General features: G+C 56.5%; 1 protein-coding gene across 3 annotated transcripts in view; it reads left to right on the forward strand.

Moving 5' to 3' along the window:
- Positions 1 to 24,666, forward strand: part of SYNPO (synaptopodin) — a 55,665-nt gene that overhangs the window by 23,509 nt on the left and 7,490 nt on the right. The window contains exons 1-2 of one of the 3 annotated variants that reach the window (XR_015241319.1): positions 950 to 1,217; positions 21,745 to 21,884. Coding sequence is in view for 2 of the 3 variants with exons in the window: in XM_086678365.1 (XP_086534491.1) it covers positions 16,203 to 16,320; positions 21,745 to 24,101 (2,475 nt within the window). In the remaining variant the exon portion in view is untranslated. Of the gene's footprint in view, positions 1 to 949; positions 1,218 to 15,767; positions 16,321 to 21,744; positions 24,102 to 24,666 lie in introns of those variants that run through there. The other 2 variants (XM_086678365.1, XM_086677736.1) reach the window with 2 other exon arrangements.

The raw sequence follows: 24,666 nt of genomic DNA on the forward strand, positions 1-24,666 counted from the left end.
GGTGGGGTGGGGTGGGCTTACGTGAGCCCATGGCTAACTTCCTCTAGCAGGAGTCTAAACACAGAACCTTGATATGAAAGACAAATGAAAGTGGAACCACCCTGGTTGAAGGGGTGGGGTACTTGGAACCCCAGGAAACTTTGGTGAAATCCCAGGCCAACATTTTTCCAAGTGCAGTTACTTTTGTTTCAAAATTGGTGGGAGTGTGAAGGGTGCTTGTTATCAGTACTGTTTCCAAGCCCACTGCCTCTTCACCACTGGGAGGATGTGCTAGAATGTGGGAATCTCCGCTTTTAACAGCATCTCCCCCTCCTCCCCTCCACCCCCCCCCCCATTCTGATGCACACCGACCACTGTCATGGGGCTCTGCTGAGCTCAGTCTGAATGGCATTTAGTTCAATAAAAAGATGGGGAACCGAAGTTCAGGAGCCACACAGCATCCCTATTGCTGACCTACCAGTGAAGTCAGGGGATGGCCCCAGGCCAGCGGGGAGGTGACGACCTTCCTCAGTCCCCGTTTGCCTAAGTCCTACTAAGGTAGACAGTTATTCTAATCACCAGGGCTAAGAAGGGGGAGCGAAGATGGGCCTGAGGGGCACCGCATCTGGATCTGAAAGGAAAGGGGCTGGAGAGGTGGGAGTGGTGTCAGTTATGGGGCCGGAATCACCAAGATTTAAAAGAGGGGTGGTTGGAGGGATGGGGTGGGGGGAGAAGAGGGGGAGCTGAAATGGATGGAGAGACAGAAAGAACTGGGTGAAAAGAAAGCAGAGGGATTTAGGGACCGACCTGGAGATACAAAAAAAGAGGAGGAAACAGAGACACAACAAGGCAGCAGAGTGTAGCACAGGGAAGGAAAGCGGGCGAAAAGCGAGACCGCCAGGATCCCGGGGCCGAGCCCGCGGGGGAGGGAGTCGCACCTCCGGGGGCGGGGCGGGGCGGGGCGGCGGGCGGGGCGGCGCTAGGGCCCCGGGGAACGGGCGGCAGGAGCGCGGCTCGCCCGCCCGCCCAGCCCTCCCGGCTCCGGGCTCCCAGCTCTGGGTCCCCGAGAAGCCCGCTGGGAGGTGGCGGCGGCGGCGGCGGCGACGCGGAAGGGGCGCCCGGCGCGGGGCGGGGGCGGGGGCGGCGGGGGGCTTGGGGCGGGGCGCACTGACGGACGCAGCCAGGTGCGCGGAGGCGACGGCGCCGGTGAGCTCGGGGACCGCGCGCGGCGGCTGGAGGTGAGTGAGGGGCGCTGGCGGGGCGGGGGTGCAGGTGCCGAGCGGGCCTCGCCCCTTCCCACCTGTGCTGTTCCCTGTGCCGCCCAGGTGGAGGTGGCACATTTGGGCTCCGGTCCCCCGCGCACAGGGTGACCTTGGCTGAGTCGCTGCTACACTCCGGACCTCAGTTTCCCCATCTGTACCGTGGGGCGGGGTGGGAGGGGGCGCTGGAGAAATCCCGAAGCTCTCGAGCAGCCCGGGAGCGGGAGGACGCCCCGACGCGGTGAAGCTACTTACCGGGGCTGCGCTGGGGCTCCGGCCCTCGAGCCCCAACCCGCAAGCACATCGGGGGCCGGGGCAGCGCGGGCCGACGGGTGGGCACCAGACCGACGGGTCTGCGCCCCCTAGCCGGCTCTGGGAAAGGCGGGCTGGGCTCGGGCCGGGTTGACCAACATGGGCGCCCGTGGGGTAGCAGAACGGCGTGTGCTGGCTTCGCGTCCCACTTCCCGCGGGCGGGGCGGCGGCGCAGTGCTCTGGCCGAGAGGGCGAGGCTTGCGGGGACGCGGGACCTTCCCGCCGCGGGGACCACCGGCAGGACCCCCTGGGGAAATCGAGGCCCTTCCTGAGCGCCTGGGGCAGAGGAGGAACTGTCCTAAGGGCTCTACAGCAGATTCTCACAACACCCCGACCATTCCCCAGTTTGCCAAGGTGAGAGACCATGGAGGTGAAGTGAGTGGAGGGCGGGGTTCCTTCCTAACCACTGCACTGTGGATCAGGGGCTCCAACCGGGCCCTGACAAGACCTCTTTGAGGACTCTGGGGGGGAGGGAAGGGTCTCCCTTGCTCCCTACCCCCACCCCAGTTTATGGGCTTACCCTAGATTGGGACAAGGGCCCCCTGTGTTCCATGTCTGGGTTGTCTACAAGGGACAAGAGTGAGCAGGAGAGCACCAGACCAGCCCACCCCCCACCCTACCCTGACTGACAAGTGGCACTGGAATAAACCAACTTGCTGTGTGATCTGGAGGGGAGTCCCTGTCCTCTCTGCGGTGAGAGGGTGGGCAGAGTGACCCCTGAGGGGACAGCTGCATTAGAGACAGCGGTGACCCTGCTGGGTGGAGGGGCAGTCGGAGGGTGCCTCACCCCTGTCATGTTGCAGGGTGTAGGGTGAGGCTAGACACTGATCAGAGGGACTAGGGTATGCTGGGGTCAGGGACTGGAAGTCGTGCTGGTGCCCACCAGCCTGTCACCAACCCCAGGTCTGCCCCCATCCTGTGCTGGGGGACGGAGCCACAAACCAACCACCACATTACCTCAAGCAGTGGGAAGGGACTTCTCAAGGGAGTTCGAAAATGCCTTTTGGAGTGGGGTCCCCTGCCTCTGTCTCTATGAGATCTTGGTTTGGTTCTTCCTCCTCTCTGGTCCTCAGTTTCCCCATCTGTACAAGGAGAACGGACTAGAATCACTCTATTTTGATATTCAGAGAACTTCCAAAAGGCAAGTGTTTTGCTGCTGTGCTACCCTGGCTCCCACTGTTTTCAGGGTGGCCTGCAGGGTGGCTAGCCACCCCCTCCCCCGCCTCCCCAAATTAAGCTGGCACCTAAATTAAGCTGTGATTGGAATCAGCTTTAATGGTTAAAATAAGGCCTTTAACCCCTTCCCTCTCTTGTTAGCTATTGCCCTTCCCCTAAGGTGAAAAAAAAGAAAAAAATCCTGTGGCATTCAGGTGCCTGCGGCTCAACTGAGCCCTAGCCTCTTGGGTCAGCACTTGATCTAATCTCCCCATTCTAGAGTTGGAGGGACTGAGGCTGCGGAGGGGACGAGATCTGCCCAGGCTAGTTCTGTGAGTAGAAGGCAGCAGAGCCCCCTTTTCTTGGGACAGAGCAGCTCCTTGATAGGGGAGGGGCGAGGGGCAGAGGAGCATCTGGAAAAATGGGAGGAGTGCAGGAGGAAACTTTTCTATATGTCCTTGTCACCCCGTGCCTTGTGTCCGTGGTTGACACTTGTCACCCTGAGCCTACTTTCAGCTCTGGGAGGTGGACTGGGCCTGGGTCAGCACACTCCCTCCACCTGCCAGCGCTGCCATCCCAGGGAGCTGTACACCTGCAGGCCCAGGGGCCTGGCCTGGGAGGCACCTTTTCCTTCAGGGCAGCTCCCAGGCTTCCAGACATGAGCTCATCAGAGCTGTTGATGCCAGGAAGGGAGGGACCAAGGGGGGAAGCAGGCAGGGCTGCCTAGCTGGGGGAACTGCAGGCCCCCAGGGAAGTGGATGGGTGGAGGATTTGCAGGCTCTGGCCCCCCATTGTCATGTGGAGGCAGTGACAAGATAGGCCAGCAGAGGGTCAACTGGGGTGGGGGTGGGGGTGGCCAAGTGCCCTGGGCTGCAGGGCAGGGACCTGGGTGTTAAGCTGATCTCTGCTGCTCGCCTGCTGGCTGTGTGACCTTGCGTGAATCCCTTGCTCTTTATGGAAACCTCAGTGTCCCTGGATAGCAACGAGATGGGGTGGGTTCTTAGGCACCAGGGTTACAATAGTGAACAAGGCAGGTCCCTGCCCTCAAGGAGCTTGCATTTTAACTGGGGAGATAGACAAGAAAAAGAACAGCAAAGAAATAAATAAGGTATTTTCAGGTAGATAAAAGTGGTGTGTGTATACATATATATATATATAATTTTTATTTATTTATTTTAACCCATCCTGCTAAGATAGAGAACAGTTGGTGGGGCTACTTTGTGTTGGTGGCTAGGGAAGGCCTCCCTCACTCCACTGGAGTTGAGACCTGAGTGTTATTTGAAGGAGTGGTCATGGCTGGCTTCATGGAGGAGGTACCTCCAAAACTTGGATCTAGAGATACGGGAGGGATTTGGTTGGAAGGAAGGGTATTTCAAAGGACAGTAAATGGTTTACATGAGGAGCTGGGGTGGAGGTGGGGTAGCCATTGGCTCTAAGTTATGAAAATGCCTTCATCCCTCACGGCTTCAGGCTGCAGACCCAAAGGAACCACAGGCCTGTGCTCTGGTCAGAGGAGTGGCTGGGCTCTGCTGAGTTAGGCCTGTGTATGTGTGAGCTCATAGTCCTTTGTGAACTGTCCCTAGATACTGGGGCTCAATCGCTACCCAGTGTGGCCAGAGGGGGGAATCAATGTGGGGACGGCCTCCAGGCCCTGTAATTCCAGAGGCTTACAAAAGCCCTCTCTCTCCAGAATGAAATCTTTACCAACTGGCCACTGCCTGAAATTCCTGCCTCCTAGCTCATCTTTTCCACTTGGTGAGGCAGCGTCTTATAGGACTGTGACTCCCCTCCCCTGCCCTCCCCTGTCCAGCTTCCCAGGGCTGCGGCAGGTGAAACAAAGTTCAGTCTACTCCTATGTGACCTGCTTCCTGCATGGCTGATACACGGATACGGTGACTAGACCCCTGGGTTCTCCTCCCGACTGGCTGGGAGGTCTTAACCCTATTATATAACCTCTCTGGGCTTTTGTTTCCACATCGGTAAATAGAAAAAATAATAAGCCCTGTCTTTACTGTTTTGAAATTAAATGATGGTGAATGCTTTAAAAAAAAAAAGATAAGTATTACTTATTAAATAGTATGGTCATGTTTTGATCTCTGTTAAACTAGCAAGCCTTTGAGGAGACAGACTCTAGCTCAAGACTCACATCTCAGTATAAATTTTTGACGTTTGGCCAGGAACAGGTTTTGATGGCGGGAGGACGGGCACAGCACAGTGGAAAAGGGCCTGGACCGCACTTCAGGAACAAATACTTGAACCTCCAGTCTTAGCTGACTGGCTGGTGGTCTTGGACAAATCACTTGTTTCCTCTGGGGCTCAGGCTTGGGTTCTGAGCTGCTATGAAATGGGGTAGGAAGGATGCGAGGGGATCATGGGGGTGAAAGAGCTCAGCAGACGCCGAAAACATGGGGCCAACAGGAGGGACTAGGAAGGGGCAGGCTGGATGAGCCTCACAGACAGGAGAGTAAGCTGACTTGAGACTCTTATGCCTAATCTTCTGGAATAAAATCTCTTGGAGACTAAGAATGTTCGACAGATAAAAACCAAAGTTCTTGAAAACTGGTTGCTATTTATGGTTACTTACTATGTGCCAAGGACATTCTAAGTTCCTTACATGTCAACAACTCCATGAAGTAAATACTATTATTATCAACATTTTACAGATGGGAAACTAAGGCACAGAGAGGTTAAATGGGCTTCCCAAGGTCACACAGCTGGTGAGTGGCCAGATTCAAACCCAGGCAGTTTGGCTCCAAATCCTGGGAACTCAACTTCTGCACAACACAATCTTTCCTGTTTTAGATGGAGTGCCAGAGGCTCAGAGAGGCCAGGCCACCTGCTTAAGAACACACAGCATTCCTCTTTGATCTTCCTCATCTCTGTCCCTCAGGTTCTGGAAGGAGGAACCTGAGGTCTAGGGTCTGGGGTTCTGAGGTTGGCCCTTAAGCCAGCTGAGCCTCTGTTCTCCCCACCTGCCCTCCTCCCCTGGGAGTAGGTCAGGGAGGATCAAGTGTACCCTGGGAGGGCTGTGGGCATGGAGGCTCTGCCAGAACCTGACGAATGGGCATCATCAGTGTCATGGAGCTCGAGTGAATCCCAAGAGCTTGCGTTGTAGTGAACTCCTGCGGAGTCTGGCATGCCTCCCATCACTATACAGATGGGGGAAACTGAGGTCAGACAATCCAGGGACCAGCCAGAGGTCACACGAGTAGGAGGTACTCTTCCTCCCGAGGCCTCCTGTCCTGCCTTCTGGGATGCTTAGTACTTGTGGGCTCCAAGAGGAGATGGGACTTGGGGACCTTCCCACTGATCCCCAAGGTGGCTCAGCCAGGACACGATTCCTGATATGGGGCTCTTTGGGAGGGCACATGGAGTTGGGGGATGGGGAGGGTGCCGATTAAAAAATAGACTGTCACGCGCATGGGGAACAAGCATGCCACCACCCAGCCTGTGCCAGTTGGCTCCCCCATGCCCAGCTGCCAGGCCCCACTCAGGGCTCCCGCTGGGGGCTCCGCCCACCCCACCCTGGCTCTGGGCCTGAGGCTGAATGCTCTCCCTCCTCCACCCCTGCCCAGCCTCCAGGCAGATGGTGCTCTCACTGAGCCTGGGTGGGCTTGAAGCTTAGCTGTTGGCTTTAAGCTGTGCCTGTGGGGTCTGGTGTCACCACACACTGGCTGTGTGGCCTTGAGTGGGGCTCTTTCCCTCTCTGGGCCTCAAACACAGACAGCGTAATGCTACCAATTAAAGCTCTTTATAGCTTCCAAAGCCTTTGCCAGATGCCATCGCCCATTTAGACCCAAAAAGAGCCCTAGAGAGAGACCCACCGGCCTCGGAGAGTGATATGACCTGTGAGGCCCCCTCAGCTGGAGAGTGGCAGAGCACAGGACTAGAGGCAGATGATCTTGCCAACCCCAGTCCTGTACAACTTCTTCAGGGTGAGCAGGGCCAGAAACCACGGAGGTGGGAGGCTTTGCAGTAGTGACGTGAGCAGTGTTTTCATCCATTTATTCCCTCATCCCGTCAACAAATGTTTATTGAGCCCCAGCCGTGGCCTACACACAGAGGCAGGGACTGAGCGGAGCAATGACAGCCAAGGTCCCTGCCCTCAGGGCTGCTAACCACCATCAGTCAGGGCAGACTGACGCTTCAAAGATACAATGGAATTACAGATGTAATGAGAGTTTGGAGGACAGGCAGAGGAATGCAGCCTCCCAGGGCGGGCAGCCCTCCCTGAGACCCGTAAACAGACCTGAAGGATAAGTGTGGCCAGAAAGGGACAACAGAGAGGGTGAGGACGAAAGGGCTCTAGGCAGAAGCAGCAGCCACTGCCAAAGCCCTGGGGCGAGGAAGTGCTTGGGCCCTGTCTGAGCACTTGAAGGAGGGCCAGCACGTCGCCCAGAGTGTATGGCGGGGAGGCAATGGGGGGGGGGGGGGAGAGGAGCGCTGCTGAGGCGTGTGGGTGCAGGGGCAGCGGGGCCGGTCACGCAGGGCCTGGAGCCTGCCAAGGGGTCCGAGGCCCATCCTGGGAAGGAGGAGCGGTTCCCAGTGCTGGTCTGGGAGGCTGGTCTTGCCTTCTGGCTCCTTTCCCGTGGGTCTCCCCCCTGGCAGAGCCGCCCTGGGGGCCTTCAGCACTCCGCCAGCTGCTTTACCCAACAACTGAACGCACAGTGCTCATCAGGCCAGCTCATCCTCTCAGTTTAATGGCTGCCTGATGCATCGTGCCTTCCACGAGGTTCTGGTGGCCCATCAGGGCCCAGATGCAGGTTGCTGAGAGCAGGGTCTTAGCTACTGACTCCAGCTGAGTGCCTCTGTTCAGGATAATTCTTGTTTCCTTTTACTCCTGTGGGAGCCCGCGGACCCAAGGAGGTCTGGCTCGTGGCTGAATGGAGGCCTGCCCCTGGACTGCCTGTCACTGCTGTCTGTCCCCTGCCCCACACCAAGCATCACCTTCCAACCCCAAACCCCTCAGGGCCAAACCCTAGGAGTCAGGTGGCCTGTGTTCTGAGCCCAGCTCTGCTGTATGCTCTTGGGCACATCCCTGCTGCTCTCTGGGCCTCAGCTTCTCCATCTGTATCATAGGGAAATACTAGTTTTCTGTGCTCGAGGTACAGCCCATGGATGCAATATCAGCACCACTCGGAAGCCTCTTAGAAATGCAGACTCTCAGGCCTCACTCTAGACCTCCTGAATCTGAATCTGCATTTGAACCACATCCCTGAGCAATTATGTTAAGTGTATATTAAAGTTTGAGAGGCACTGTTCTAGGTCAGTCACTTTTAAACTTAAAAAAATTTTTTTAATTAGGGGCGCTCGGGTGGCTCCGTCAGTTAAGTGTCCGACTTTGGCTCAGGTCGTGATCTCATGCATGGTCCGTGAGTTCAAGCCCCGTGTTGGGCTCGGTGCTGACAGCTCAGGGCCTGGAGCCTGCTTCAGATTCTGTGTCTCCCTCTCTTTCTGACCCTCCCCTGCTCGTGCTCTGTCTCTCTCTCTCTCAAAAATAGATAAAAGTTAAAAATTTTTTTAAATTTTTTTTTAAATTAAAAGTTATAGAATCTTCTTTTCTCTCAGAAGTTTTACATAGGAAACCACCCATAAGAGAGGAACCACCCACTCTATATTTATTCACATGAATAGGGAGGGGAGGAGTGTGGAGGGGTGGTTGAGGCCTGGGCGTATTAGGATGGGCATCAGAAGGGAGGAGGAAAAGAGACCAGGAAGAGGGTGGGGGTGGTGCTTGTTCCTTGTCCCTGGAGAGCCCCTGACCAGGTGCCTCTAAGAGCCTTTTCCACTCTTACCTCCAGGGTCCTTTGTCTTATGAATTTGGGAAGGTGGGCTTGGAAGGAGGGCACTTGACCATCCACAGCCTAGTGACGTCTTTCCCTTCTCGTCCCCATCTTGGTGTCCTGTTCTCTTCCCTGTGGAATTCCTGAAAGGGTAGCTGCTGCTATTCTTAGCATGACAGGGTAGTGAGGAGAGAACATGCTAGTGCATTATTTATGCCTCTGAGTCAACAGGATTACATTCAGGGCTCCAAGAACACCGCCCTCCCCGGATGCCGCTTGTTGTCACTGCCTTGGCAGAAGGGGGGGCACTTCCCACCACCCATAACCCATCCTTTCTGTCTCTGACCATTCCTGCTCAGTGCCTTCAGCCTCCAGGCTGGGAGATGGGTCAGGAAATAGAATGGTAAGCTGGGACGAGGACTGAGTGGCTTTGGAGATATCATCTCTACATTCATTCAGCACGTATTTACTGAGCACGTATTACACGCAGTAGCCGCGGGCACCCTGGCGAATGAGGCAGAGTCTCTGCCTCCAGCAACTCACACTTTAGCCTATGAGTTAATGGTGCTGTGTCATCACAGGAGCCTCTGTGCCAGGCCTGAAACCGGGTGCTTAGCACATAGGAGACCTAGCCCTCACAGTCACCCTGCAGGGTAGGAATTAGGAGACCCCTTTACAAAGGACGAGACTGGGCACAGCATTTATAAGACTTGCTCAAAGTAGTGATCTGCTCATCTGGGGTTTGAACTCAGGCTGACGGGGAGAGAAGGACCACACCAGGTCAAATGGTAGCATGTAACGTTACGGCTTTGGAAGGCCACTGCCCTGACCAGTGAGAGGAACACTATGGCTAGTTAAGGAACTCAGCTATCTGAGGCTGTCCTGTTCTCAGTGAACCGTGAGAAGTCATGTGTGTCCAGAGTTTTCGTAAACCTGCAGTGGAAGGACAGGTGCATTGTGGGCCGGACATCAGAACCATCGGGGATGAGGGATAAGGCCCCAGGGTGGCACATCTCGTGAGACTGAGCCAAGGTCTGTGTCTGGGAGCTGAAGACCTGCATTCTGGGAGATCCTAGCCAGGCCCCTTGGTCTCTCTCTGCCTCAGGTGCCTAATCTATAAAATAGTGTAACAATTCCTGCTCTGCCTCTGTCCCTGATGGATGCGAAGGTGCTGGTAGAACTTTAAAAGGGTGCGTGTTCAAGGGATGGCGTATGATTCCGTAAATAAATATATTTTCTTAAGTGCATTGTTTGTTGACATTATGGGGTCTTGCTAGGTACCCAACTGTGTTCCAAGCATTTCCCCATATGTCAATTCACTTCCACAAACATGTTTATAAAATCACAGGCCCAGTGGGTCCCCAACGTGGCTTGCTTCAGAACCCCTCAGGGGGACTGTTCATGTGGATAATCTGTGGTCTGGGTCTGGGGTGGAGCCCAGGAATGTGCATTTGGGATACACCTCCCGAGGGATCCTATACCACTTACAGGATTCTGATCTGGGCCAGAGAGGAGATGTGCTCGAGGCCTCATGATGGGTTGGAGACCAGACTGAAACTGAAAGCCAGACCTCCGGCTCCCAGTCTGGCCCTTTCTTCCTACTCTTCAGCTGCCCCTCCCCGCCGCCCCAAGCAACCTCAAAGGATGAAGCCAGGGACCAGGATTGTGACAGGCGATGGTGCTGGAAGCAGCTGGTGGCATTTACAGTGCTCCCCGAGGCATTTTACATGGCTTGTCCATTTAATTGCAGTATGGGGAGAAAGGGGGACATTCTTCGGAGTGACAAAATCCACTGGCACATTTGAGTATCAGGTGGTAGATTTTAATGTACCCCTAGAAAGAGGAAACCATGGCCGAGTTGCAGAGAGCCTGGAGAAGAGAATGTGACCCACCAGCAGTGCACTTCACATTCTACAGCAGCACGTGCCCTCTGGGCAGGGGTTGTCTGAGAGCTCAGTCACCTGGAGACCGGGCGGGCTGGTGGGAGAGAAATGCATGGGCCCTCCCACGAGGCGTATGCCTGCTGCGTGTGGATCCGTGCCAGCCTGCCACCTGAGGACCTGTGCCTCTCACCCGCATGACTGCAAGTGCTTGCAGGTCACGGGCAGGTTCTGCCCGCCCTGTGTGTGGGTGTGCAGGCGAGCCTGCGCACACTTTGCCCCCTGTAGTGCAGGTGTAAAGCAAGCAGAAGGAGGTACGGCTGCAGTCTAGGCTATCGCCAGCACGAAGAAGCTATTGAGAATGCGTGCGTTGCAGGGTGTGCGTGCACGTGTGTGCACAAATGGCTGCAATGCAGGGGGATCCCTAAGACCCTGAAGGGCGGCGGTAGAAGGGCCATTAGAGAGCTTGGTTTCTCCATCTGTGCCCCACCTCCCCATTAGGTGCACCGTCGTCGTCAAGCCTGCCAGGTGCGAGCCTGCCTCGGGACCTTAACACCAGCTGTTGCCTCTGCCTGCTCTCTCTTCCTAGACAGGCACGTGCCTCACTCCCTCACCGTCTTCTCTTCTTTACTCAGGCGTGACTTCTCAGTGACTTCCGTCACTCTATTTACCTTTGCAGACCACTCCCCACCCCATGCAGTCGGCTGATGTCTTATCCCTGCTTTATTTCTTTCCATAACATTTACCTTCTGACTTACTTGTATAGTTACTCATATATTTATTATCTTGCTCCCCTACCAGAATGCAAACAGGGATCTCTGTTACTCTTCCTGGCTGTGAACAGTGCCTGGCCCTTAGTTGGCGTGCAGTAAATATCTGTTGAATGAATGAGTCCATGCACCACCTATACTTATTTCCTTTAAATTGTCTAGCTTTCATTACTGAAATATCTACTTTTACCTCTCCCTAAGCAGTAATACGCCTTTCACAGGGCTGACGTGTTCATTATACCCCTCTGCCAATACACATGTGAAATTTACATAACTCTTAAGATTTCAGATTATCAGGGTGCCGTTTAGATCCTTTTGCTGCCACTGGAGGTATAGGGGCACCGTTCTCTAGGAATCACTGTTCCAGTCCAGTCCCTTCTTGGAACACACAGACAAACTGAAGCCCAAAGAAGGTCAGGAACTAGTCCAGCATCTCACCCAAATTGTGACAGGACAGATACCAAACCTCCTGGCCTCCAGTCTTCTGGACTAGACTTGCCTCTAAACTGCCTTTGTAGTTTGAGGGACGAGGGGAGGGCAGCGCTGGGTGATCTAGCCTCTCCTCTGGCAGCACAATCCTCCTGCTGGAGGGGAGCCAGACCGGCCTGGTAATTGGTGAATGGCATAGGGGGCATGGCAGGGTCAGCAGCCTCCAGCACACCCAGGGCCACAGTGCCCTCCAGGCTGTGGGGCTGTGCACGGAGAGGTGGGAGCAGCCTTGGCTGCACCTTCCCTTGTAGGACTCTTGGATCTGGGGCCACTCCAGGGCGGCCTGGACACTTACATCTAGCAAGAGGCAAACGTGGGCTTCAAACCTGGTTCTCTCTGCCACAGCACATTAGCTAGAGATTGACGCTGGGGTGCCCTTGCAGACAGGATGCTGGGGCAGGAGGGGGTGTGAGGGTGAGGGCAAGTTGGGCTGTGTCTGACTGCGAGCAGAATAGCAAGACCAGACCCAGAGAGGGCTGGAGAAGGGAGGACAAGAGAGAGACAGACAGACAGAGCCTGAGCCCAGCAGAATCATGCACAGGTGGATTGTGCAAAAGGCTGACGTTAAATCCCCCTCAGGTGTGCACAGTAGTTTCTACTGTAGGAATCACACTGCTGTAGCTCACGTACTCAGCAGCGACTCTGCAAAGCAGATCTCATCATCCCTGTTTTCCTGATGAGGAAGCTGCGACCCAGAGAGGTGAGGTGACTTACTAAAAGTAGCCTGCCAGTGGTACGGGACGCTTTGCCGCACAGGGCGTGGGAGGCGCACAGGCCGCACCTCTGGCTGGAGTTGGTAGAGGAGGGCTTTCTGGGAAGGGCAGGCAGGCTGAACGGATGTGGGAGTGAGAGGCAGGAGCCGAGGCCTCACAGCACTCGCTGGCCAAATAACCTTGGCGATTCCCCAAAACCTTTCTGAGCCTGTTTCCTCATCTGTCAAATGGGTTCAACCGCACCCCCAGGCCACAGCTTGCAAAGAGAAAATAAAACAACATACCAACGTAAGGATGATACTAAAACTGAATACCTGGAACGTAAGAAGTGCCCAGTAGACAGCAGCCTGAGTGGTAAAAGCCAGGGGAGCCCTGTCCTGACAAGCTTGCCCTCAGCTGTCACCTGCCCTGACCCAGGGATTCCCAGAGCCTTCTTTGGCAGGTGTGAGCGAGCCTGGGACCCGAGAGCGTTGGCACAGCCCAGTGAGCCGCCAGGGGAGGCGGATGAGCACGCCTCTGGGGACCGGCAGCCTCCGGAGGACAGGTAGACAGGAGACGGACAGGCGGCCTCCAGGGGACAGGCAGAGGTCCCCCGAGGCTGGGGAGCTCTGCGGGGCGCTCCGGCTCCTTTCTCTGTTTACCCCGCTCTGTGTCTCCACCACCGAGCCCTGCCGTCATTATCATTCCTCCTGCGTTCCTTCTCCCGGGCTATTTATTTTTCTGTGAGGAAGGAATGTGGGGAATTTACCACAGGGCGCTGGCCTTCACTTTCGCTGCAGCGGCCTCTTCTGTAAGAGGGAAGCGGCCCAGACAGATGGCTGAGGACTCGGAGGCGGAGAAGGGTCCCAGGCCGATTCCGAGGCCCCGGCGGAGGGCGGTTATGTAACCCACCCGGAGGCCCCCTGGGCAAGTGGCGCGGTGCCTCCCGTCCCGGGCATGTGCCCTGTAATATACACAGTTCCGAGGAACTCTCCTGGGACCATCCCTCTTCCTTTCCATCTGGTCTTGACTTGGGGTAGGGGTGGTGGAGGGGCGTGGGGTGAGGGTGGCGTTGAGCCTTCCAGCCTCTGCTGGGCTGGCCCCTTGCTTGGAATGCCCCCACAGCTCCATCTTTCAAGATGGAGGGCATATGCCACCTCCTCCGGGAAGCCTTCCCGGATTCCTTCATCCTAATTAATCTCTCTTCTAGGTTCTGTGTTCTCTCAGCACTTAATGGAATATTGCGCTCTTAGGTCTAACTCTGTGATTTGAGGTTTCATCTCCCTCTTTGCCCCCAGAGGTGTGGCTCCCTCCCTCCTTCCTTCTCTCCTCTCTTCTTCCAGGATCCAAGAAGGTCTTCCAGGATCTTCTAGATCTATGATCTACAGTCTAGATGAATCTGAGATCTAGAGGCTGTCTCCCAGGATGAATGGTGGGGCGAACTGGGAAGGTGATTTGGGCTGTGGGAGGGATCATCCTTCAGTCACTTACTTCCTCAACACTTACTGAGCCCCTCCCAAGCGGCGGCCTCTGCTGAGCCTGGGGGCCTCCAGACAGGATGGAGGCCTCGCCAGCCCCGGCTTGCTACAGGGCCAAGGGAAAGGGCTGCATCTCGATGCAAGACCCAGCGTGCTAGGCCCTGGGCTGGGTGCTGGAGACCCACAGGTGGCCTAGGCCCACCACACCCCTGGCAGAGGCAATTTAGGGGAAACCATCTCCATCCACCCCCGCCCTCAGCTCACTACCTTTTGTTTCCTGGAGTAAACATTTTCTCTGGAAGGACAGGGTGTGGCAGTCCTTTCTGTACTCCTAAGGCTCCCAGGGCCAGGATGATGGAGGCCGGTCAGGCCTGGCTTACCAGGGCTGGACTGGGAGGTGGGAGCCTGAGTCTGAGCTTGGTTCTCTGTGAACCAGTCCCTTCCAGTTTGCTGTGCACCTGGGGCTGAACCTGACTCTCTCTGGGTCACCATTTCTGAGTCCCTAAAACTCGAATTGTAGATGAGTGTTTAGTCCAGTGGAGCCGGCAGGAGAGAGGTGGCGGCTCCCAGTCCTCGGCAGAGGACCCCACAGCAGAAGTCCAGCAATGAGCAGTGCCCGTAGCCTAAGGGGATAGGTGCCAGCTGAGGCCCATGCCCACTTGAGAGCCCTCTTCTTAGGTTCCCCCCCAACCCAGCCACCAGCCCTGCCTGATCCCAGCCCATTTCCAACCGGGAGATACCAGGAGTTGGGCCGGGCCTGCTTCCTCTGGGCCTGGGTTCCTGAGCTTTCTCAACCTATTGCTTCTTCTGACCCCCTTCTGCTCTGAGGCCCCTGGGCCAGCTTGAGCAGAGGTGGAGCACCGATCTAGGAGTCTGGATGGATTGGTGAGGGCTTCCTGGAGGAAGTGGCAGCAGGGCTGGGCCTGGAACCGTGGGTGGGGGAAATGAGTGTGCTTTGTAGGCAGAGCTCTTCACAAGGAGGGGCCCGGGCTTGGAATCAGACTCCCAGCTCCGACTCGGCTCTGCCTGCCCCTTGCTGGCTGGGAGACCGGGGGTGAGTTCTCTGATTTTGCGGCTCTCATTTTCCTCAACAGAGGTTAGGGAGCCTCCCCTCTGAGTCGCTGTGAAGGTTCAATGAGAAAATATATGCTAAACCCTTAGCTCAGCAGCATCTGGTGCTCCTCACACGTTGGCTATTGTCATCCCCATTGACTTTGTCATTATTCTGCCAGCACTCATGGAAAGTACGGGGAACAAGGGGGGAATACAGAAGTGAAGCAGTTGAGGCCCTGCCCTGCCCCGGAGACTCTTGCAGTCTCAGGAGGTGAGTGGGGGGGGGGGGGGGGGAGATGGGGGGTGGAATAAACCTAGACTGTGATTGCTGCAAAGCAAGACCTTGGGAGGGAGGAGGCAATGTGACCCACGTGGTAGGCCCTGGACTGGGCGCTGGGCCACCCTGTTTGAATTCTGATTGTGCCACTGCCTAGCTGCGCCTCCTTGAACAGGTCACTTCACCCCTCTGAGCCGGTTTCTTCTCTAACATGGGATGAGGGTTGCTGTAAATGAAGCAAGGACCTGGCGTGTGGTGAGCACGCCCTGAAAGGTAATTCTCACTCCTATGAATAATATGCAAAGTGATGAGGTTACTAAGTGGTGCATATAATACATTGGTGGGTCAAGGGAGGCTTTTTTTTTTTTTTTAATTTTTTTTTTTCAACGTTTTTATTTATTTTTTTGGGGACAGAGAGAGACAGAGCATGAACGGGGGAGGGGCAGAGAGAGAGGGAGACACAGAATCGGAAACAGGCTCCAGGCTCCGAGCCATCAGCCCAGAGCCTGACGCGGGGCTCGAACTCACGGACCGCGAGATCGTGACTTGGCTGAAGTCGGACGCTTAACCGACTGAGCCACCCAGGCGCCCCAAGGGAGGCTTTTTGGAGGAAGGGGTGGCATTCCAGTTAGGTGGGAAGGCTGGGGCGTGTACAAAGGATGTGAGACAGAGAAGGGTTCCTGTAGAGGGGTCGGCGCAAACCACACAGGGGAGGCAGGAACTCACAGCGTGGGCATGAGAAGCACGGGCCATTGGATTTTCTCTGGCCGTTGCTGAGGGCACAGAGAGCAGGTTAGCAAGCTTTCAGGCAGGCTCTGGTGTCGGGGGCCCTGAATGCCACGATGAAGACTTGCTGTTTGACCCTCCACATCCTGGGGGGGCAGGAGAGAGAAGTGAGTGAAGCCAGGCAGAGGAAGATGAATCTGGCAGCATGGGGCGGGTAGATTGGCGGAGGAGAGATTGGGGGCGGAGAGGCCATTTAAAAAGCTGTTGCAAAATCGGTTTTCCTGATAAAGAGCTGGGCTGAGTCATCTGTGGAGGAGAGAAGTCACATCCAGCTTCTCCGTTGCCTTCGATGTGGGATTTTCCTCTCTTGTCAGCGAGGCAATTGGCTGCCTTTCCCGGAGGCTTTGAGAACCGAGGCCGGCTCAGCATCCAGGGGGAAGCTGGGCTGCAGAGAGGACCCAGCTGGAGTGAGTAAGATGAGCACTCGGAGGTGCCTTTGTGGTTTGGGGTGTGTGACTTAGGGCATATGGCATCCCTCTCTGGTCTCAGTTCCCCTCTGGGCATCGAGAGAAGAGGCATGTGAAGACTTCTGCCAGCCTGTCAGTGGCAAGGCTGGAGCTAGGTCTGGGACTCCCATCCCTGTTCTTATGCATCTCCCATGTCCTGGCAGTCCTCCTCACCTTAGTATGAATTATTCTCCTCCTGAGAGGAGGGCTGGCAGTCTGCCACAATTCAGTCAGGTTGCACTCACTGGGACTTTGGCGTGGATGGAGAACTCCCTAGGGAATGGAGGCTGTGTCATTTCCTCCTTTCAGCCCGGAGGATATGGGGAAGGGGCTGGCAAGGCGGTCAGGCCATTACTCAGGCCCAGTTCATCTTCCTGCCCCCAGCTGAGCCAGAGGTTGTGCAGCCAGCCATTGGTTCCTTCCTGACCCCAGCAGGGGGGCAGTTTACCCAGCCTGTTTACCTGTCCCAGTGCCAAGACTCCCGGGCGTCCACAATGGGCTGCCTCCAGCCAGTCTCTATTCCCACCTCTGGCTCCCTGTCCCACTCCACCCTGCTTGGGGCCTGGATACTCCCATTGACGGCAGCCGTGTGAAGAAGCATTTCCTTGAATTCTCTCCCTGTCCTGACCTTCTGCTCTGGCCTCCCTTCCCTTGCCCCACCTCCTTCCTTCAGATCCTAGGTCCAGACAGGCCTGGTGGGCAGCAGACCAGGCAACTACCTATAGAAGTGACAGGGGTGGGAGAAAGGGCTTATCCCTGCCTGAGCACAACTGGAACTTAGGTCTCCTGACTCCCAATACCATGCTGTTTCCACTCCCCTGGACTTTCATCTCCTAGCAGTCATTTCAACCTTAGTAAGAATGAGTTTTCTCAGCTCTTCTCCTGACAGGCAGAAGGGAGAGGATGCATGGGTTGTTCTAGGCAGCTGAGAGGGGAGAGGGCACTGCTGGGGACATCGATCATGAGATGAGGAAACAGGCGGTTCTGCAGACCATTATCCAAGAGCACTGGACCCAAAGTCTGGGGCTGAAAGGCGGAACGGTTAAGAAATGAGACTCTGCAACCAGACTTTGAGTTTTGGCTGGAAAGATCCGAGCCCTGCTACTTGCAAGTTGTATGGCCTTCAACAGGTCTCTCTGAGCTCCAGTTTCATCAGCAAATTGGGGAGCATGTTAGTGCTTACCTCTCGGAGTTTGGGGGGAGAACTGAATAGGGTAATGTGTGTAAAGTGTGCGGCACGACTCCCCGGGCTATAGTGAGGGCTGCCTGATCGCAGCAGCCACTGTAGCCCTTATTCTGACGGCTGTACTTGGGGCTTCTTGTCCCCCAACCCACTTAGGGAGTTACCCCTGTTGGAGCCAGTTCTCCTGACCCCGGGCAGCTCTTCCTTGTATCTACCCTCACTCCTTCCTCTCCTGAAGGCCTGTCTTCAGAGCTCCCGATCCAATGTCCAGGGTAGGTCTTTCAAGGGCCAGCACCCCAACCTGAGAAGAGGGGGTGTTTGGCTGGCACAGGAACAGGCTGCAGCCAGGCAGATGGGGGGCTCAGCGAGATACCTGCCCCCTCTGGCCCTTGGCTACCTCCTGCTTCTCTAGCACCAGGGAGCACCGTCTTGCACCTGGCTGGCCGGGGCTTGGCCGGGGGCAACAATTCCTGCGTCTGGGGAATGTTGCACGGACCTGCCTTCCCTGGCGCCCTGCAAGTGGGGGACTCTGGGGTTGGCCCAGCCCCCTTCCCTCAGCGTGGTTTGCGCAGGGTGGCAGAAATCATCTGGATTGCTGGCAGGGTCTTGCCCAAGCCTCCTGCCGGATTCCTTTTCCGTGGAGTCACTGCGGGCTGGGGGTGGGGTACGGGAGCTTCCTTGGAGGCTGGACTCCCTCACCCCTTGGCCTTTTCTGCTGCCCTCCTCTTGTCCCAGAACAGCAGCGCGGGGCGGGGGAGGTTCCAAGCCCAGCCCGGGGGTCAGCAGACCAGGTCCTGGCCCGAGGCCCACTCTTCTCGAAGCCTCTCGAGAAGCCTCCCAGGCCAGCTTATCCCCAAGGGCCCTTCGTGCTCTCACGTTTGAGCATTTTCTAAACCCATGGCCTTTAGAACCAGTCTGGGGATAGGATGGAAGCAGAGAAGTAAAAAGAAAAACAGGAAAGTGCAGGGACATTGGGAGGTCTGGATTATTCAAACAATGAAGCACTTTCCGTGAGCCTCACACTGTGGGAACCCGTTAGCCAGAAAGCCTGGTGCTGTCTGGAGTCTTGCAGAGCGGGGGGTGAACCAGCTCCACTACTTTCTGGCTTTGTGACCTTGGGCAACTCACTTTCCCTCTCTGAGCCCTGGTTTTCTCATCACTAAAAGGCGGATAATAATAGTTCGCGCTTCCATAGCGTTGTTGTGGAAATTAAATAATCTGTAGAATCAACATTAGCAATTGTGGCGGAAGAAACATTGTTGGGGCTACACAGGTGTTTATCCTGACCATACCCTAGGGGGATATGATTTGTATCTGTGACTCTGCAGGACAGTCAGGTTAGAAAGAAAAATCTGTGGCAGTAGGGGACAGAACCGTGTCCAGAGGTCGGGAGCTAATGTAAGGAGCACTAATGAGTAGAAGGCACCTCTTTAGGGTAGTGAGCTCCTTGTCGGTTGAGTATGTAAACAGAGACTTGTAACTCAGGGGCATGGTTTTGGGGACACAGGAATTATGTGGGCAGTTGGGCCTAGTGACCGCCATCTTTGAGATTCCAAGGTCCCGTGATTTGGGACAATAATCCCTCCCTTTCCATAACTCTGGAATGCCCTGCTGTGTGACCTTGAGAGAGTCACATTCCCTCTCAGGACCCCGATCTGTGGAGTGAGTCTCCTTTGCTAGAAAAAGCTCTGGCCCCTCCAGGGAGTAGAGAAGGGTCACCAACGAGCAGTTTCTCCCAGGGAGCATGAACCCTCTTGCCCTGTCCACTGGGCCTGATGGCAGCGAGCAGTGCTGGCATTCGTGACCTCATCGCAGCCTCCCGGCCCTAACGTCAGTGCTCTTATCACTTCTTCTCAGTCAAGGAAGCCGGCTCCGAGAAGTGTGGTAACTTGCCAAGGTCTCACAAGTAACAAATGGCAGAGCCCGGACTTGGGCCAGGAGTCCTGGTTGCTAAGCAGGGCAGAGGAGACGAACATTGCGTGAGCCACGAAACCTCTCAAGGCCCTGCTGCGTGGCTGACTCGCCCCTGCCTACGACCCCCCCGCACCCACGGCAGCGGCCTGGCCCAACCTGCAAATCCCTCATCTTTCATGGATGGGGTGATCCAGGCAGGAGAGGAGCCCTACCAGAAGGGGGCAAGCGTCAGGGACACATGGGGCAGGTTGTTCTGGAACGGTGGGCACGGGTGTGTGTGGGTGGGAGCCAGATCCTGATGGGAGGTGGGAAGGAGGAGGTTGGGGCCAGAGAACCTCTTCGGCTGTGCTGCTCCACGTGGACGTCTTTGTTGACCCTAGTGTGAGCTCTACTCTGTGCCGTCACTCTCTGGACCTCAGTTTCCTCACCTCTACAATGGGGGTGGTGGTCAAATAGCTCCTCTGGAAGGGCCCCTGCGGCTCTGGGAGTCCGTGAATTCTGAGCCTCGCTGGCAGGATGCCTAGAAAGACTGTCCCTGGAGACCCATTCAGCATGTCATGGCCAGTGCTAATGAGGGCATGGTAGGAGGGAGGGCAGGGTCAGATTCCTCAAGAACTAATTAGCTTCCCACAGTAGGGAGGGCTGGGGGAGGATGACGGAGGGAGGAATTTTCCCAGCCACTGACTGAGCTGGTAACCTTGGCCACAGGCTATCTCATCCATCTTCCCATTGGTCCATCTGTTCATTCTTTGTTCAATAAGCATAAATTGAGCACCAACGGTGTGCCACCTGGGCTCTGGGGATTGGAAGAGAAATGGTTGCCTACAGTGAACTTACAGATTAACAGGGTTTGACCCCAGCCTGATCACCGACCTCGGGCCCCAGACTCCAATCCTAGACTGAGCCTGTCCCCCACTGACTCTGTCTCCTGTAGTGGCACCCTACAAGGTGCCAAAGGGAACTTTGGGGACGAGTAGGCATCTTGAGCATGGGTTGTGAGCCCAGAGGGAACCGGTGCTGACTTTCGCTTGGCCACTCTGCTGTGTGACTGTGCGTGAGTTACGTACACAGCCTCTGGACCTCATTTTCCACTTCCGTAAAACAGGGGCAAGTAATGTTGGTCTCCTAGTGTTCTTATGAGGACAGAATAGACTAATGCAACATTCCAGTACGGTTGCTGCTGAAATTAGCCCAATGTATTACTTTTATGATATTAAAATATGAGAACTTTAAAATGATTATGGGGATAAACATGGGAAGAAACTCTATAAGAAGAAACTAGTAACCGTGGTTACCTGATTTGTGGTGTGGATGCTCGGGGGTGGAGGGACATTTTTTTACCGCACGCTTTTTTGTTTTTCTCAGTTTTCAGCCCATGTGAGTGTATTACCTATTCTAAAAAGAGGAAGTGTTAGTGTTAGCAAATGACTATGCCGTGAAAGTGTAAAGGCCCCTAAGACAGGCACATAGAAAATGTCCTGGGGGTTCATTCATGCATTCAGTAATACCTACCAAGTGCCCGCTTTATGCCAGGCACTATTGTAGGGGCCAGGGATAGAATGATGACCAGGTCAAGCAAGGTCATACATAGTCCCCTGAGAGCCGATGTTCTAGGTGGGGAGACTGATGATAAACCAGGAAATGTGTAAAGAAGATAATCGCAAATGATGGTGAATGCCATGAAGGAAATAAGACAAAGGGATAGGATGGGGGGAGAGTTGATTAGAGAAGAAAACCCCTCCAGAGAGGGAACATTCAGGTGAGTCCTGCATGGCAAGAAGGAACCGACATGGTATTCCATCTGGGATAAGATCATTCCAAGCAGAGAAAAGAGCAAGTGCAAAGGTCCCGGGGCAGGAACAACCTTGGCATTTCCAAAGAATTGAAAGAATGCCAGCAGGGCCGAGCCCAGTGAGCGGAGAGGGTGGTAGAGAATGGGTCAGGGATGTAGTGTGGCCTCTCCTGCTAGGGTGAGGTGTTCTTGCAGAATTTAATAAGGTACAGTATCAATAACCTTCAGGGAGAAGCCAAATAAGGGGCCGGTTCACCCTGAAAGGGTAGTCAGGGGAGGTTTTGCCACAGGTAGGTGGCCTTTGAGTTGGGCCATGATGGTTGTTGGGTCAGGGATCTTTCTGAGGAGAGGGGATTCCAGGGACTAGTGAGTAAAGAGCAAATCCCAGAGGAAAAGAGCATCTGTAGGAGGGGCATGGTGGCCATCTGTCTGTCTGTCTCTGCTCCCGTGGTTCTGCATTCCCATTTGCTAACTGGACCTCTGTCCCTCTCAACAGCGTTGGCCCACAGCACCAGCCTCACTGAGAAAGATCTGAAAGAGGCCAAGGCCCGGAGCCAGCAGATCGCGGCACAGCTGACCACCCCGCCCAGCTCCAACTCCCGAGGCGTCCAGCTCTTCAACAGGCGTCGGCAGAGGGTGAACCAGTTCACCTTGGAGAACCCCGGCCCGAGGGAACGGGAACGGGAACGGAAGCCCAGCCAGGAGTCCCTCAGAGTGCCCCCTGCCGGCCCTGCGGGCTACGCCTCGGGGCCCGGCCTGAGTCCCACCTCACCCCCTGAGCCAGGCCCTCCAAGGAACAGCGACCGCCAGAGCCCTGACACAGGGGTCCCCGCTCACAGCATGGAGGGGTGCTCAGAGAAAGCCAGCTTGCTGCGGCACCTGGAGAAGGTGGCCAGCGAGGAGGAGGAGGTGCCGCTGGTGGTTTACTTGAAGGAGAACGCGGCCCTGCTGACAGCCAATGGACTGCACCTGTCCCAGAACCGAGAAGCCCAGCAGACCCCGCCAAGCCCGCCCGCGGCTGAGGCCCACAGCCCAGCTGTAGACGTCAACCAAAACGTTTCCTCACTCAGCGCCACCCTTATCACGCCAGCCTCTAACAGCAACCACAGCCTGCCAGACGCAGACCACGCAGACGTCAACCAGAACCCCCCGGCCACTGTCGCCCCGCAGAGCCAGCAGCCCTCAGAAAGCCAGCCCCCTCCCAATGGCACGGTGTCAGATTCCAAACCCAGCACCCCGTGTGCCAGCGGGCAGCCCCCCGAGCCGGCTGCAGAGGTCAAATCCAGCACCCTCCTCATCGATAAGGTGTCAGCTCCACCTACCAGCACCAACACCTTCTCCAGAGAAACTACTCCCGTCTCCAGCTCTGGGATCCCAGCCCCAGATTTCGCGTCCAGCTGCCTGCTCATCGATGTGCAGCCGGGTGTCCCAGCGGTGTCAGCGGAACCTGAGCCGTCTGGGTGGGCAGCCACGCCCACGCCCACCAAGCTATACAGTGAGGTCCACTTCACACTGGCCAAGCCCCCATCAGTGGTCAACAGGACCGCCAGGCCCTTCGGGATCCAGGCTCCAGGGAGCACCGGCCAGGTGGAACGGAGCCCCATGGTAGAGAGACGACATCTCGGGGAGAAGGCCCGGGCTCCCCAGCCCCCAAGCGTGGTAGACAGGAGCCCTCGGCCACAGAGACATGTGATGTCCCACAGCCCCATGGTGGAGAGGAGGCCCGTGGCACAGCGCAGCCCTGCCTTGGAGAGACGCCCCTTGGGGAACTTCACCCCACCCCCCACCTACGCTGAAACTTTGTCCACGGCTCCCCTGGCTTCCCGGGGCAGGTCTCCCCCATCCTACTCTGCCCTCTACCCCAGCTCTGACCCCAAGCCTTCTCACCTGAAAGGCCAGGCAGCTCCGGCCAGCAAGACGGGCATTTTGGAGGAGTCCATGGCCCGCAGGGGCAGCCGGAAATCCATGTTCACCTTCGTAGAGAAGCCCAAGGTGACCCCGAACCCAGACCTGCTGGATCTGGTACAGACGGCGGATGAGAAGCGGAGGCAGAGGGACCAGGGGGAGGCGGGCGTGGAGGAGGAGCCCTTTGCCCTGGGGGCCGAGGCCTCCAACTTCCAGCAGGAGCCCGCACCCCGGGACAGGGTCAGCCCCGGGGCCGCCGAGGAAGTCCTCCCGGAGTGGGCCTCGTGCCTCAAGTCCCCACGCGTCCAGGCCAAGCCGAAGCCCAAACCCAACCAGAACCTGTCCGAGGCCTCTGGGAAAGGGGCCGAGCTCTACGCCCGCCGCCAGTCCCGGATGGAGAAGTATGTCATCGAGTCCTCCGGCCACACCGAACTGGCCCGCTGCCCTTCACCCACCATGTCCCTGCCTTCGTCCTGGAAATATTCCACCAATGCTCCTGGTGGCTTCCGGGTGGCATCCCGGAGCCCAGCTCGCACCCCGCCTGCCTCCCTCTACCACGGCTACCTGCCCGAGAATGGGGTCCTGCGCCCCGAGCCCACCAAGCAGCCGGCCTACCAGATGCGGCAGTCTCTCTTCGTCCTCTCACCCATCAAGGAGCCCGTCAAGGTCTCTCCGAGAGCCGCCTCGCCCGCCAAGCCGAGCTCCCTGGACCTGGTGCCCAGCCTGCCCAAGGCCACTCTCCCGGCATCCCCGGCCCTGCCTCGGCCCTCCCGCTCCTCACCAGGCCTCTACACCTCCCCCGGCCAGGATGGCCTCCAGCCCACGACCGTGAGCCCTACCTACAGCAGTGATATCTCCCCTGTGTCGCCCTCCAGGGCGTGGTCTCCCCGAGCCAAGCAGGCCCCCAGGCCCTCCTTCTCTACCCGGAATGCTGGGATCGAGGCTCAGGTGTGGAAGCCTTCCTTCTGCTTCAAGTAACGGACCCTGCAGGGATCCCACTGCCTGGCAGGGTCCCCTCTCCGAGGGCTGGATGGAGAGCAGATGTGGCTGGAAGTGGCACAGAGCTGAGGGTCAGGAGTATGGGGACCCAGGGCTCAAAGGCTGATGCTGCCACCAGCTAGCTTTGTGACTTTGGGCAAGCCCTCTCTGGGCTGCAGCTGCTCCTTCCCTGCCACAAGGGTCATGAGACTCCAAGTCTGAAGGATCTGCAGTCCGATACCGGATAGCAGGGAGGGTCACGGAGAGAGAACTCCCTTGGCAGGCCGAAATGAGGCTGGGGGGCTTCCTCTGGCCTTTGTGAGCCTTAGGGATGCCAGCGTCTTGCTGGGGAATGGCCTAGAAGGGGACCCTAACACGGGCTTCTGGAGCAAACAGCCTGCCAGTGCCTCTGTGCAACCAGCCAGCCAAGGGTCTGCCTCCTCAGCTGCCCCAGCTCCCGGCGTCTTTCTGCCTGTCGCTGGCTTCTTACCTGCACAGGTCTCTCTTCCATCTCTGCCTTCTGGACACCGATTCC

Source organism: Puma concolor, chromosome A1 (assembly GCF_028749965.1).
Source record: "Puma concolor isolate L17-30 chromosome A1, mPumCon1.1.hap2, whole genome shotgun sequence".
Classification (NCBI taxonomy): Eukaryota; Metazoa; Chordata; class Mammalia; order Carnivora; family Felidae; genus Puma; species Puma concolor.